Raw genomic sequence first — 16,542 nt, 5'->3', positions numbered from 1 at the left:
TCGTATTCATTTTATGTTACTTGTTACACAATATCCCACCTTTTCCCCATCAAACAGACTGCAAATCACCTTATTGCAATGGATGAAACGGCAAAACCCCTAAGAATTCCACCTGAAATGGCTATTTATGCAGAGAAGCATGAAATATTTGATTTAGTCCAGGTAAACCTATTTTCTATTTCATTTGACAATAACATTGCAAAAGTTCCCACTAGTTACCCACCACCTCACGAGTCTGGTCTCAGATCTGTTTGTGCTATCATGTCAACGCCCTGTCATGCCAAAACAGATCTGTAACCTGACTACCGGTTTGACAAGAGGGAGTACAGCTACAACCGGAAGTGACTCTTTGTAGCAGGTTAGGTGAGCATTTCAGCTAACCCTAACCTTTTCCTAACCTTAACCCTAGTCTCCTAACCTGCCACATTAATTATCCTAACCTGCTGTGTAAATTCTCCTAACCTGCTATGAAAAAATAACTTCCGCTTGTAGCTGTACTCCCTCTAGTCAGATCCCAGGCTACCTCTACTCTCCTTTTGCTTCTACTCCCTTCATCCTGATCTGTCATCTTACTCTTTTTCATCAGAGCTGGTGATGAAGACTACTACTTTCATCCCTTGTTTACATTTTAAGAAAAATACAAATAAAACATGCTCAAATGGTAGAAAGTGATTTTGTTTTTTTTAGACATTGGTGACAAATCTTATGGTTGATAAGCCAGAGGATCCCATCCAGTATCTAATTGTTCTTCTCAAAAGGGGCAGTGTTGAGGGTAAGTGCTCTCTGGTCCACATACAGTAGGTATTTCATGATGGTAACAAATTCAGGTTGGACCCTACCCGTTTGGTTTGTAAACGATTTCCGTAATGAATACACCTGTTATGTGCATACAACTGATTTCGTGTAGTGTTGTTATTCTACCACTAGGTGACACTATATGAGAAGTTTGAGCCACAAGCTGTGTTTACATTGGCAGCCCAATTCTGATATTTTTCCCAATAATTGGTCAATTGACCAATCACATCAGATCTTTTCACATCAGCTCTTTTTTCAGAGCTGATCCAATTGTTCAAAATTCCAATTAATGGTAAAAAAATATCAGAATTCGGATACCCGTGTAAACGCTGCCTATGAGGCGTCTGGCATTCACATCCCACATGTCAATATCATGTTTTTTCGTTGAATATTGTTTCCTGAAACTAAATTGTGGTCGTAATACATGTTTATTTTATTTTTGCAGTACCCAGAGTGATGTTGTTAGGTCCACCTGCATCAGGGAAAAGAACTGTTGTGAGTAGATGTTTGTTCTCAAAACTGATTTTAAAGCCTACAGTATTAGGATGAATTGAGATGTCATGAAAATGGATGGAATTGATTTGGTTGGGATAAAATATTTTTGGGATTTGTAACATATGACAGTAGCTGTGCTACTCCACACCTTGGTTTACACCGGAGGAAAGGGAAGCTCCAAAATGCTAAGCCATAAGGTTCCCAACACAGGCCCACCAAATGAATGACAGAAGTACACCAAAATACAAAAAAGCTTTTATTTGGAATGTAACACGAAGGAACAATGGTGAACTGCTAATATTTGATCAGGGCTATCTTTTTACATGACAACTTTGTTTCAGTACTAAACACGAAGAGCAAAGAACAGGCTGGCATTTCACTTCTAAAGAGAAGGATGACATGACAAAAAAAACATGAATACATTTGACCATTGACAAAATTCAAGCTTGCAAATGTTTTTTTTAAAGAAAAATTAGAAAGTACAATTAGAAAATAAGTTCTTTACAGATATAGGAGTCCCAAGATAATCGCTTGTGATTAACACTTAGGGAAGGACAAATGAATAAAAAATGTCCTTTACCCTTATGTATATATATATATATGTATATATACAGTGCCTTGCGAAAGTATTCGGCCCCCTTGAACTTTGCGACCTTTTGCCACATTTCAGGCTTCAAACATAAAGATATAAAACTGTAATTTTTTGTGAAGAATCAACAACAAGTTGGACACAATCATGAAGTGGAACGACATTTATTGGATATTTCAAACTTTTTTAACAAATCAAAACTGAAAAATTGGGCGTGCAAAATTATTTAGCCCCTTTACTTTCAGTGCAGCAAACTCTCTCCAGAAGTTCAGTGAGGATCTCTGAATGATCCAATGTTGACCTAAATGACTAATGATGATAAATACAATCCACCTGTGTGTAATCAAGTCTCCGTATAAATGCACCTGCACTGTGCACTATGCATTATTCCGCCTCCAACGTTCTAATTTACTTCCGACCGGATTGATGACTTCCGGAGCGAGTTTTTATCATTAGCTTACTAGCTATCGTCAATGCATTTCTGACTGAAATAGTTCGCAATGGCTACGTTTAAATTACAGTCCCGCGAAGGAGGTGCTAATGAACATTGTTCAGTGCCTCTGTGTTCAGTTTCTTCCAAATGTAATGGTATTGTGAGCTTCCATCGTTTCCCAGTCGATGTAGAGCTCAGAAAAAGGTGGTTAGTGGCAGTACATTGTGACAACTTTACTGTCACCAAACACACAAAGGTGTGTAGTACACATTTCGTCGAAAGTGACTGTTGAGGGAAAAATTGGTGTTGTTCCTACTGTCTTCGCGTGGAACTGGCAAATTCAAAAGAGACCTGGTGTTTGGGAAAGAAGACAGAAACCTCCTGCTCCGACTGAGGGGGGTGAAGAACAAGGTGCACTGCCTATGGACTGTTCCGTCTCTGATCCGGTCCAGAGCATGAGACAAGCCAGTGTTAATGTACATGTGTTTATTTGCTAGCAGCAAAATAATAATTTGTTTATCTACGACATGTATCAATCATTTGTGTTGTATTGAATATCAGTTTGTGTGGAGCTTGAATTGGCTTTAATTAGGCAATGAGTAACGGGGGTGGGGGAAAGAAATCAAGTAAACACAGAACAGCCAGAATACAAGATTGAATACAATGTTAGAGATGTGTAATTGATTAACTTAACTGTTGAACATTTGCTGAAATACATTTTTTTTTAAACAAATATATTCTGTAGATTTTCACAAGAACATCAATACTTATTTTTCATAAAACCACTAAACTTGGCACCCATGCAGGGGATCCATTCAGGTGCGAGAGACACTTCTGCAAGTAGTGGTAAAAATAAGTGGTCAACCTTCTCTCTTATAGTTTTTGAAACCTGTAGATATATCCTTTCAACTAGGCGGGACACTACTATGACAGTCACACCAGCTACAACCTGTGAAAAGGATTTGACCTTGCACCTGCCAGTAGTAAGCATGAGATCTCTTCAACTTCAGCTCTCCATTCTGGGTCTTCAGGTAAGGGCAGTCAACATAACTTGGTACATTTTGGGCACTTGACCTCTAAGAGTCCAAAGTGTGGTCTTACACTGGGATCAAATATGATTCCATCTGGAGAGGATCCTAACCACGGAGCATCTGGGTGCACAACGAAGCCACACGGAAAGAAGTTAACATTCTTCAGTGTGCAGTACTCCTGTACAGCCACTGGCTCTATGGCTAGCCCCCTCTTCATCTGCATGGTCTACATACCAGATCCCTTGAACATCCGCTCAGCTAGGTGGTCAGCTGAGGTCTCTCCCCGGACATGGCAAACCTCTCGGAAACGAGAGGATGTTATTCTCATTTTCCAGAGCTGATGCCATTCCAGGCTGCTGCTCTGCTCCCTTGTAGCAACCTCGACTTTGTGTGACATCTCGTAGGTTGTCTCTAATGCCTTGAGGTGGAACTGCTCCTGATGGCTAAGGACGTAAGCAAACTGGGAAGCCTGAAGCCATCTAATGGGAGTATTGGTGGAGAAGGGGCATCGGCAATCTTCACAATTTCACGGGTCTTTGGCTGTGGAAGCTGATAGGACAGAACACTGCCGGCTTGCATTGGCCCAAAGGGGGACTCAACCAGGGGCACGTCAGCTGACATTTCCATTGTTGTCACAAGAGGGGTAGTAAGTGGAGAAAAGTTGGCGTACGTTTCTGAGAGGTGGAGAAGGTCCATGTCAGGCATATATCCATTGAGTGCTTTGTAGAGAGAACTTCTGCAAAACATTTTAAAACCTTAACATCAGGTTGGAGAGATTACTATGACTCATGTAACTTTTCCAGAAACAGCACAAGCCCGAAAGTTAAAATAAAATGAATTAAAATATACAGATTTATAGATGATATATTTCCCCCCCAGTCTTTGTCCCAAACATTTGTCATTACATCGTAAAGACGCCACAGATGATATGCTAGGGGCTTATCATCTGGATACAATCACAAGAAAATGTTTTCTAAAATGTTTCCATTCTAGGAACCTCCAACTTACCTTATTCCATCAGCACACGAGTTAGTAGATTTACGGAACTCTATCCCATCAACCGGACCTGGCTTCACACCCTAATTAACAAGGATTTGCTGTTACATAGGCTGAATACTTTTCAGGTGCATTTTCTTATGGACATTGATAGACTCACAAGTGTTCTTGGCTTGTGCCAACGCTGTTCTGTGTCTGTGCAGCTGTGAACTGGTGGTGCAGCAGGAATGTTTAGTTGAGAGTAGTGCGCTGTCTGGTAAAGAAGGGCCACCAGATGATTGCACAGAGCACTTCCTGCAACACAGGAGCAGTGGCTTTGGACCACTATCACTGGTACGGAGTGCTTTAACACCATCTGTGAAGATAAGTGTGATGAAAGACTGAAGTGAGAAACAAGAATGATGCGGCCCATAAATAACAATAAACATAGTAGTGTCTAGTCTTAACTAGGGGCTCATTTAACTGTACAGGAATACATTAGTAACACAATTACCAAACACTGCATCAACATCTTTACAAAATAACCTGGCAATTCTAAATTGGGATTGGGACCCATAATTAATATCTATCTACTGATAAGATTAAACGTTGACACTGTCTCCAACACATTTTGACCATGATGACAGTGTCTCACAGGAGATGTTTAACAAGGTCTCTAATAGCTATCTATAACCTTTCCTTACTCTCATGCTGTGCAGCTTTTCACTCTTCCTCATGGACCTGTGACAGGCAGCCCTCACGGTGATATCCCCTGTCAAATGTTTCTTTGTTAGATACTGTGTAGAAGACATGAATAACAATTATTTTTAGCAGATATAGCTAGCAAGCATAACTTAACCAAGCTAACGAAAATACACACATTCTCAGGTAGATTCTGTCAACGTTACATAATTTTACGAAGTAACTAGCTTGCTACAGTTAATAGTTAAATTGGCTAGCTAATGATTGTAGCTAGCTAACGTCATATCTGTCATTGACTTGGTACTCACCTTCATAGTTGTCTATGTAGCTACCTATATACATCTTGAACCCCTTTTCATTCTTGCTAGCTGGAGTCTCGGAGGCTGATTTAACAATTCGATGTACATCATTAATATTAATTTGAGGCAAGTCCGGAAGACACCTAGTAAAAAACTGCGACAGTTTTATTAACGTTATATCGTCGATAACAACTAGACTGAACTGAAATTGCCAAACCGATAGGAATTGTGTTTAGAACGTTCGATCATTGAATGTGCATTAGGGCTATTAGGCTACATTGGTCATTGTCCCTATACCCATCAAACAATGCCAAGCTGTATATCTATCAATAGCAATTAGACATGCAAAAGCAAGTAGCCTAATGACATTAAGAATCACAGATACAACTAAAATATCCATTGAAGTAAAAAGCAAAGGCTAGTAGGCTTACATGCGGAAAAATCAAGGAATAAATCATTCTTGCACGGCAGCCAGGGCCATAACCTGTTTGGGCGCATGAACTGCTAGCGCGACACATATGACAACATCCGGTGAAATTACAGAGCGCGAAATTCAAAATACAAAATGTTTAATATTAAACATTCATGAAAATACAAGTGTCATACATCATTTAAAAGCTTAACTTCTTGTTAATCCAGCCGCGTTGTCTGATTTCAAAAAGGCATTACGGCGAAAGCATACCATGCGATTATCTGAGGACTGTGCCCCACATCTAAATACTTTTTCAACCAGCACAGGCGTCACAAAATTGCAAATAGCGATTAAATAAATCACTTAACTTTTGAAGATTTTCCTCTGTTTGCAATCCCAAGGGTCCCAGCTACACAATGAAGGGTCGTTTTGTTCGATAAAGTCATTCTTTATATGGCGCCAATGATCTCAGTAATCCACTTGTTCAACATGCATACAAACTCATCCAAAAAGTTACCGGTAAAGTTCATCCAAATAAGTCAAACAATGTTTCTAATTAATCCTCAGGTCCTCTAATATCTAAATAAACGATAATATTTAAGCCAGGGAATAGTATTTCAATAGGGAAGATAAATAACGAAGAGTGCGCACCTCATTCACACGCCAACAAGACTACTTTTCTCATGAGAGAGACCTTGGAAAAACTACAACTACTTGCTCATTTTTCAAAAAACAAGCTTGGAACCCTTTCTAAAGACTAGACATCTAGTGGAAGCCATAGGAACTGCAATCCTATTTATTTTGTATTTCCCATAGGCTAGCATTGAAATGGCCAGTGACCTCCAAAAAACAAAAAAAAATCTGTTTTTTCCTTGTTTTTTTCGCCTGCTGTATCAGTTCTGTTATATTCACAGCAATTATTTTAAATGTTTTAGAAACTTCAGTGTTTTCTATGCTAGCAAGTATATGCATATCCTAGCCCTTCTGGGCAGTTCATTTTGGGCACGTCAGTCATCTGAAATTCCGAACAATAACCAGTATGCTAATGAAGATAAAGTTTGTAGCTTACCATTTAGCAACCTCATGAGAGGTTTCTGATTCCATTCTCCTTCCTGGCTAAATGTACTTGTCAGGTCCCTCTCAATTGCCAGCTGGACAATCTGAGCTTTTCATTGATGTAACATGCTCTCTGTTTAGAGTCTGTGTTCACTGAATGTTATTCAGGGTGGAGAACACATTTTCACTTTGCTGTAGATGCTCCAAAAATGTTAATCATTTTTCATTGCCAACAGCACAGTCGGCATTCCTGACAAAGGCCCGCCGTACCTTTGAAGAACACTGAGTGGGGTCCATTGGTTGTTGCTGGCTGTGGTTGCGATTTCACTTTGCAAGAATGTGCAAGCCACAATAAACTCAGGTTCCACTAGTTCAGTTTTGGTTAGATTCAACAGGTCAGCAGCTGGGGTAATTGAGGTGCAGGTGCTTGTTGGGATGTTACCCTTGTGCTGCTGGTACTAGGCCCTGGCTCTTCTCAATCTTGTTGATCAACAAGTGCCGTGGGGGATGCGCCGCTACCAAAACGTAACTATCTTCGAAGCTAGCTAGGGCAAAAATCCCAGTGGCAATATGTGCCAAGTTTTTTGAGACATACCCCAAGAGACTTGTAGCTGTAATTGCTGCAAAAGGTTGCTCTACAAAGTATTGACTTTGAGGGGGGGGGTGAATAGTTATGCAAGCTCAAGTTTTCTGTTTTTTTTTGTGTTATTTCTTGCTTGTTTCACAATAAAAAATATTTTTCATCTTCAAAGTGGTAGGCATGTTGTGTAAATCAAATGATATACAACCCCCCAAAAAATCTATTTTCATTCCAGGTTGTAAGGCAACAAAATAGGAAAAATATCAAGGGGGTGAATACTTTCGCAAGCCATTGAATGTACAGTATTCACCAAGGTTTACATATTTTCTTTTTACATGTCACAGCACAGCAGATCATGCTGTGCTTGCCTGGGTCAAAATCTGTGCTGTGATGTGCACACAAAAAAGACTGCATCTGTACCAGGTTTGGTTGTCCTGATATTTATGCTACTCAGTGTATCATACAGTAGCAGCGTGTATTCATAAAACCACCGAACCACACCTATTTGCACTGTTTTTCCTAGAGAGTAGCACAGCTATCTCAACAGGTGGTAAATTCAACATGGGTGGCACAGTTATATAATATATAATAGCCTCTACGAACTGATAGCCTATTTGCCCTTTCATTTTGAAGCCATTTCTTTTTGTCCCCACAGGCCAGGAAGCTGTGTGAACACACTCAAGTGATCCATATTACAGACAGCAACATTCTGAAGGAAGACACTGACCTAACAAAGAAGGCACTACAATACAAAGCCAAGCAACAGGTACAGTTCCGGTGATTTTATTCTGTCTGTGAAGAACTAGAGAGACACTGTATCCTTATTTCTGAATTATCATTCCTTTAAAAAAAAGTGGAATAGAAAATTATTAGATAGAAATAACACTGTCCCATGATCTTACTTCGTATGGAATATGGGATTGAAGTATGACAAGTATTTTTGATATCTTTCCTGTGCTTCTGAAGAGGTGAGAAAAAGAGTAGCTGGCAACATTGTTCGACTTACGTGGATGCAAATATCTCAGCACATCAGAAAATAAGTTAGATAAGAGAACGAGGAGGAAGAATTCACAGGGCCTGCAAAAGTATGTCCTCGTGGTATGATTATTTTAATTATCCTTCCCCCTCCAGTCTTTCAAAGTCCTTCCCTTGGTAATGAACTGCCCCTTAAAAGGCCTATTTGGGTGATAATATTTAAAAGCCAGGGTGGAGAAAAAGATGAAAGGCAATAAGTGTGTCTGAATCAGGGCCCGTATTCATAAAGCACCTCAAGGGTAGGATCTAGGATCAGACCATACTTGTCCATATAATACTATTCATTATGATCGAAGACGCTTGATACATACTCCATGTCTTTCGTAGAGGTAAAACTGCTTTTAATTGTTTTATATATATATATATATATATATATATATTTATTTATTTACTAGAGTAGTACTGAAGTCATGATCTGCTAATGGAAGTGGGAGATGGTTGAAGACTTGTATCTACCGAGCAGGAGATTTCAAATATACTCTCCTCTTGAAGCTGTGCAAGCATTCTCACACTTTTGGCTGCTGGCGCTTCTCTCTCGGTGACACTTCAAAGAGTATGTGCAGACACTGCATGCTGTGTGGCAGAAACTAACTGACTTGAGGGCATTTTGGGAAAATGCTAGGTGAGGTGGTCCATGTTAATTTGTCTAAATTGTTAGTTTTGTCATATTTTGGCTTCACAATGGGAACCCTGAAGAAGAATAGTGGAGCGGTGTTATTAGAAGTGCCCGGGACAATTTCTGGTCACAGTCCATCCCTGCCGTGTCTCATAGCACACCCTGCTAGCTCAGATCAGAGGCAATATTCACTCCCCACAAAGGCCCATTGGTGTTGCCACAACACATCTAGCATAAGAGAAATCTGTCTCGAGGAAGACCAATCAGAGATACAGTAGTTGTTCCTGTGCCGTTTGCGATGTGTCCTGGATTCACTCTGAGTCAGAGGGCAACTTGGGTCCCTTTTGAAGTGAGTATTGGAATGACAATCAAGAGATTAAAAGGTTTTGTTGAATTTATTTTTTTAGGACATCCCAGGTGACCTTTGGATCAAGTTGATTCAGCAACGGCTGTCAAAAATAGACTGTGTCCGACGGGTAAGTGTGCACATACGCACGAAGGCATGCACCCACGCATGCATGTGCACACACACACACACACACACATTACATTTGTAGCTCTTTATTGAAAGGAAAGGTAGGCCATAGTTTGACATTGGAGATATGCATGTAACCACCAAAATAATGGAAACACTTGAGTAAATAAAGGATACAAAGTATATTGAAAGCAGGCGTTTCCACACAGATGTGGTTCCTGAGTTAATTAAGCAATTAACATCCCATCATGCTTAGGGTCATGTATAAAAATGCCCTGTTGCCCATTTATTTTGGCTAACATGGCAAGAAGAAGAGATCACATTGACTTTGAAATAGGGGTCTCAAAGGAGCATAGGGGTTTAAAGGGTGTGTGTGTCTCATTCACCAGATCTCAACCCAGTTGAGCACTTATGGGAGATTCCGGAGTGGCGCGTGAGACCATGTTTTCCACCACCTTCAACAAAACACCAAATTATTGAATTTCTTATGGAAGAATGATGTTGCATCCCTCCAATAGAGTTCCACATACTTGTAGAATTTATGCTACGGTTCATTGAAGCTGTACTGGCGGTTTGTGGTGGCCCAATGCCCTATTAAGACACTTCACATTGGGCACAAACGTCAGTTCAATGTCTAGTTTTTATTTACGTTTGGTTAAGTTGTTAACTACATTTAACATTTACATTTAAGTCATTTAGCAGACGCTCTTATCCAGAGCGACTTACAAATTGGTGAATTCACCTTCTGACATCAGTGGAACAGCCACTTTACAATAGTGCATCTAAATCATTTAAGGGGGGGTGAGAAGGATTGCTTTATCCTATCCTAGGTATTCCTTGAAGAGGTGGGGTTTCAGGTGTCTCCGGAAGGTGGTGATTGACTCCGCTGTCCTGGCGTCGTGAGGGAGTTTGTTCCACCATTGGGGGGCCAGAGCAGCGAACAGTTTTGACTGGGCTGAGCGGGAACTGTACTTCCTCAGTGGTAGGGAGGCGAGCAGGCCAGAGGTGGATGAACGCAGTGCCCTTGTTTGGGTGTAGGGCCTGATCAGAGCCTGGAGGTACTGCGTTGCCGTTCCCCTCTAAAGTGAATTCAATGTGAAATCAACCCAGAAAATTCACATCATTGGATTTAGGTTAAAAGTCCAGGTGAAAAAAAATACACAATGCCCTTACTTTGATGACTTTTTGCAAATCCAATTAGCTTTCCGCGTTGATTCAATGTCATCCCATACTGCCGGTTTTTGGGATTGAAATGACGTGACAAAACGTTGATTCATCAAGTTTTTGGCCAGTTGGTTTATGTTGGTGTTTCCTTTATTTTGGTAGTTACATACATGAAGGGAACATTTTGACATTTGCCGTATGGTTGATGGGAAACTGCATATTGCAAATGTACGGTCCCATAGTAGACGTCCACGAACGTTTGTAAAATTCCCGGACGGCAGCGGGCTGTGCACGGGGGCCAGATCTTCCGGGAAGTCATTGAACGAAGTCTCTCGGACATTCAGTTTCCGTTTTATAAAATGTTCAAATTTTGGTCATTTTTCCGCTGTCCCGGTAAATCAAACCAGAGGGCGAATGGTATCATATTGCAAATGTACAAAACATCACCAATCATGATGTGGCCTTTTCTCCTAAACGGAAAATACTTCAAAGACGAAACTTGGTGAGCATAGGTTTGGCATAATGGGCAGTTGGCGTCGAACAAGATGGCGTCGAGGCTTCAACGCTTTTTTAGTTATGGCCGTTATTCTGGGATTAAAGGTCAAAAACTAAAATAGAGCACTAATTTGACCGCTTCACATCAAAGTACATGAACCTACGGTGTCAGGAAAAAAATAACCAGTCATTTATCTTTCATAATTTAACTTTATGCGACGAGCAATCCCGTATCCGGGATCCTATTTATAGCCTCAAGCTCATTAGCATAACGCAACGTTAACTATTCATGAAAATCGCAAATGAAATTAAATAAATATATTTGCTCTCAAGCTTAGACTTTTGTTAACAACACTGTCATCTCAGATTTTCAAAATATGCTTTTCAACCATAGCAAAACAAGCATTTGTGTAAGAGTATTGATAGCTAGCGTAGCATTTAGCGTAGCATTTAGCGGGCAACATTTTCACAAAAAACAGAAAAGCATTCAAATAAAATAATTTACCTTTGAAGAACTTCGGATGTTTTCAATGAGGAGACTCTCAGTTAGATAGCAAATGTTCAGTTTTTCCTGAAAGATTCTTTGTGTAGGAGAAATCGCTCCGTTTTGTACATCACTTTTGGCTACCAAAAAAAAACGAAAATTCAGTCACCAAAACGCCGAACTGTTTTCCAAATTAACTCCATAATATCGACTGAAACATTGCAAACGTTGTTTAGAATCAATCCTCAAGGTGTTTTTCACATATCTCTTCATTGATATATCGTTCGTGGAAGTCTGCTTTCTTCTCTGAATTAAATGGAAAAATACTTGCAGCTGAGGTTTACGCACCAATTTCGACGCAGGACACCGGGCAGACACCTGGTAAATGTGGTCTCTTATGGTCAATCTTCCAATGATATGCCTACAAATACGTCACAATGCTGCAGACACCTTGGGGAAACGGCAGAAATTGTGGGCTCTCTCCTTGCGCATTCACAGCCATATAAGGAGACATTGGAAAACAGCACTTCAAAAATTTTGCTCATTTCCTGTTTGAAGTTTCATCTTGGTTTCGCCTGTAGCATCAGTTCTGTGGCACTCACAGATAATATCTTTGCAGTTTTGGAAACGTCAGAGTGTTTTCTTTCCAAAGCTGTCAATTATATGCATAGTCGAGCATCTTTTCGTGAAGTGCCGAATTTTTTGAAACCGCCTCATGCCAATGACTCCTTATATGGCTGTGAAGGCGCTCGGAGTCAGCTTACGTTTTCCCCAAGGTGTCTGCAGCATTGTGACGTCTTTTTAGGCATTTCCATTGGAGAATGGCTGTCAGAGACCATATAGGGCGAGTGGACGCATGGTGTCTCCCGGAGAAAACGTTGCGTAAAATACTGAGGTAGCCATTTTTCCAATAGTTTCTTATGAGAAACCAACTGCCTCTACGGATATATTATTCAATACATATGTTAAAAACACTTTGAGGATGGATCCTAAACAACGTTTGTCGTGTTTCTGTCGATATTATGGAGCAAATTTTGAATAAAGTTTGGCGTTATAGTTGAAGTATTTTTGGTCGATTGCTCAGCCAAGCAGGATGAACAAATGTGACGTTTTTCGCCTCCAAAAATATTATTTTTGGAAAAAAGGAACATTTGCTATCTAACTGGGAGTCTCCTGAGTGAAAGCATCTGAAGTTCTTCAAAGGTAAATTATTTAATTTGGTTGCTTTTCTTATTTTTGTGAAAATGTTGCCTGCTGCCAGCACAGCCTAGCATAGCATTATGCCATGCTAAACTTACACAAATGCTTGTCTTGCGTTGGCTGTAACGCATATTTTGAAAATCTGAGATGACGGTGTTGTTAATAACAAAAGGCTAAGCTTGTGTTTCAATATATTTATTTCATTTCATTTGCGATTTTCATGAATAGGAAACGTTGCGTTATGGTAATGCGCTTGAGGCTATGATTACGCTCCCGGATTACGCTCCCGGATACGGGATTGCTCGTCGCTAGAGGTTAACGTAAAGACTCAGAATTCTGTAAGAGCATACCCTAATCAGGATATGTGTTTACTTATAGCTTCCTGTGCCAACCGGAAGTGCCTTAAATTGGGGTCATAGGAGCTGTTTCGAAGGGTTATAAAAAAGTCACATATGTGATTAGTAAACCCTCATGAACTGTAAATCAGTCATTTATCCCATCAGATTTCCAAGAAAAACTCTCTCTCTCACACACACACACACACACACACACACACACACACACACACACACACACACACACACACACACACACACACAGCTAGGACAGAGTGACACAGTGTGGAGCTTCGAGACATACAGAGCTTGGAATAGTTACCTTTCTTCGAACTATCAAAGAACCGTTAGACCTAGAGCTCTGAAACTTTAGAAACCTGTTCTAGAGCTCAAGTCGGTAGTGCACCGTGAGTTATGTGGCTATAGAAGGTTCTCAGACCGAGAAACAGCCTCATACATTTGCAATAACTTCAATTCATTTTGACATCACAAAAATGATGACATTTAGAAATGTCCCAGAGTCGCAAGACTAGGTGCATTGAAACCGCCTCGGCCCATAGAGATGGACCCTAACGTTTCTGTCCGATAGCTCATTCACGGACCCCGTAGAAATGCCTGGAAAATGTGGGTTTTCAACACCAATTAAGGTCTCTACTCAGGCTCCAAATGACCTATCGAGCCGAAACTTGGGATTCGGGGTCGCCTCAGCTAGGCCTACATATAATGTCAGAACTGGACCCACAGCTAGATGAAATCATCACAAAGAGCGATGGAGAGGAACCACTCACTGCCTGGCCATCCTGAGTTCATCAGGCCAGTCAATTTTGCATTTCTGCAGAATTTTTGAGCATGTCAAATTCGTGATGGTAAATGCCCATTGAAACATATTGCAAATGGACAGCCGTGCACCTGGTGATTGGAACGGGTTACCAGGAGCACATTTTTTAAATGTTTTTTGAAGGGGGTGATAAGTTCTTGCAGAAATGTTCAAATTTTCAAAATTTTACTCTTGGGTTTTGACTTGTCACATTTGCAATATGAAAAATTACAGTGGAGCGTACTCGCCATCTATTGGATTTTTGCAGTGTTACACTTGGCATTTGCCATATGGCATTTGCAATCAGTTTTGAATGAAACAACGTCCAATTGAGTGGTATTGTACATTGTGTATATGTTTCGTACGGTGCCAATAACATCCCATTCATTTTTGTCCATTTCAGGGGGTGTTCCCTTACATGTAGCGAGTCCACGAGATTGTGCAGTTCCAAACAGACTTGTATGAGTTACCAGGCATGGGAAAAGATCAATAGAGCGATGCTGAGTTCTAATGTGAGATGTGTAGACTTCCATACCCCTCGTACTTCTCGATCTGTCACTTTCAATTACAACAGTTAGACATGCCTATGGACTAGCTGCTTTGGGACTGTGCCAACACACATACACACACACACACACACTTGGAAATAAACAGAATTTTAACGGATCAGCAAATGCTAATAGTAACAAATACCTGTATATTATATAGCCCTTCTCATTTGATGTGTTTACTTAATGATGTGAATTACACCAGTGTACAGCTCCATTCCCAGCGGATCGGCCCCTTCCTCCCAGGGGGATTTGGGCCTCTTGTGATAGAACATGATGACTCTTTGAGCAAAACCCTCATCACACAGCTGTCACCCGCCTCCACCAGTCTGTGTTCTCCTCTCTAATGTGACATGGGTAACCCACAACATAGTCAGCCATACCCCCAAACCTAGGCCCTCTAATCCTGACACTGTCTCTATCACACAGTCAATAAGCTCACTATCAAACACACAGCAACCATTCTTGTGATGGGTATCTTATCTCTGAAGTGTCAGTGTTCCCTGTAGTGATGTGGAAAATTATGGAAATAGAAAAAAACTGCTATTTTTTTCTTATAAACTTTGCTTAGGCTGAATACATTACTTTTTCGCTTGGCATCCTTTAACTTTCGCCTTTTAAGTGTTGTAGTTTGTGATTAATTTTTTCTTTTAATTTGGTAATGGCTGTTTATCCCTTTAGGCTAAATGTCTGATGGTGTTTATTCATTTGTTTAATTATTTTCCTGTACATCTGCATAAACGGCTGAGAATTCAGTCAGGAACCAGGGCTAGTTCTCTGTCACAGGAAACAAAGCAGTACTGTTGCAGCTTTACCAGATCTGTATCGGATTGGAGTCTCTCTGTCACACAAAGGCACTCCTTCATCTCGTGCACAAAATGGAGTAGCGACAGAATGATTGACGCGTTGCATTACAACTGAAGTCAAGGCCTGTCTGCTTAATTGCAGCTCCACTCGTTATCGGCTGTTTTTCGTGTGTTCTCTCTCTCTTTTTTTCCCTCTCAAATTAAAGTGATTGTGGAACGTTAATCATACCTTATCTAGGTCGCTCGGGTTCAGTCTCTTTTTTACTCTTTGTTCTCGAGGCTGTTGTTTGTAAAACTTTAGACTTGTATTCTACAGGGAAATCATAGAAGGGAAAAGTGGATGGAAGCGTAATAATGAACGAAGTGGAAGTGGAATAACAACTGAATTAGTGCAGTACTCCTGCTGATTTAAAAGAGGTTGAACTCTGTGAAAAGAGGTACAAGCCACACGGATGTATCAAAGAGCTCCGTCACTCTAGACCTCTAGCACTGGTGTACTGCAGTTTCTCTGGAACCCCGCAAGGTCTAAGTTCGCCCGAAGCCTAACATTTCACAAAGCTATACACCGTGTAGCTACCAATTGATGTTTTATAATATACAACGGTCCTGTATAGACTAGATGAACCTGCATGACATGAGTCATCCTCATGCTCTCACCCAACTTGGATAAAAAGTTGTTAAAGCAGTCTATGAATGGCAAATAATACAGTCCCTCCTAATTTTTTCCCCTTCCATTATGCATTGTACTATCGATAACTATATACCATATTTAGCTGCTATTTATAAACTTTTTATTAAAATGACTTTTTTCTGTGGAAATGTTTTCACCATGTCCTGTAGATCCAGGTTGCGGGCTCAACTGTTTATTTTTTTATAGAGTATTGCCAACCCAGACAGTGCTTCCTGAGACATTGTGCATTATATGTCCATTGAGATGCACACAATTTAAACTTAGTCTTGAATGATGCATGCCAAGATGTACCAGAGATAAAGGACTATTGATATTGCAACCACACAACTCAAACGCCGGTTCGCCAGTATGAGCAAAATCGCAAACCGCTTTCTTTGTTCAAGCTCTCAAGAACAGTTGTCCACTAAAGATGGTAATTTCTTTGCATCTGCCAATTTATTGGCCGTCCAGTATCCAAATGATCTGTCCCCAGAACTTCCTATATAGTTCATCTCTTTCCGTAATGTGTT

The 16,542-nt window shown here is 40.4% G+C and overlaps 2 protein-coding genes across 3 annotated transcripts in view; one reads left to right on the top strand and one right to left on the bottom strand.

Annotated features, from left to right (window-relative positions):
- The first annotated feature begins 17 nt into the window (after positions 1–17).
- The window catches only part of ak8 (adenylate kinase 8), a 67,568-nt gene continuing 51,043 nt past the window's right edge, over positions 18–16,542 (top strand). Inside the window, exons 1-6 of one of the 2 annotated variants that reach the window (XM_064974089.1) lie at positions 97–162; positions 290–363; positions 688–772; positions 1,241–1,290; positions 8,023–8,133; positions 9,426–9,494. In XM_064974089.1, coding sequence (XP_064830161.1) covers positions 706–772; positions 1,241–1,290; positions 8,023–8,133; positions 9,426–9,494 — 297 coding nt within the window. In that variant the 5' untranslated portion in view covers positions 97–162; positions 290–363; positions 688–705. Of the gene's footprint in view, positions 163–289; positions 364–687; positions 773–1,240; positions 1,291–8,022; positions 8,134–9,425; positions 9,495–16,542 lie in introns of both variants that reach the window. The other variant, XM_064974080.1, reaches the window with a different exon arrangement.
- LOC135555779 (uncharacterized) lies at positions 3,710–5,816 on the bottom strand. Its single transcript, XM_064988546.1, has 6 exons — positions 5,751–5,816; positions 5,329–5,403; positions 5,023–5,115; positions 4,500–4,694; positions 4,352–4,422; positions 3,710–4,079 (listed from the first exon to the last, which is right to left on the bottom strand). Exons 2-6 carry the CDS (start codon positions 5,332–5,334, stop codon positions 3,755–3,757), a joined length of 690 nt encoding a protein of 229 aa, XP_064844618.1. The 5' UTR covers positions 5,335–5,403; positions 5,751–5,816; the 3' UTR covers positions 3,710–3,754.

The sequence above is a fragment of the Oncorhynchus masou genome, chromosome 1, assembly GCF_036934945.1.
Source record: "Oncorhynchus masou masou isolate Uvic2021 chromosome 1, UVic_Omas_1.1, whole genome shotgun sequence".
NCBI lineage: Eukaryota > Metazoa > Chordata > Actinopteri > Salmoniformes > Salmonidae > Oncorhynchus > Oncorhynchus masou.
Note: the sequence above shows the minus strand (reverse complement) of the source record. Positions and strands in the feature narration are given on the sequence as shown.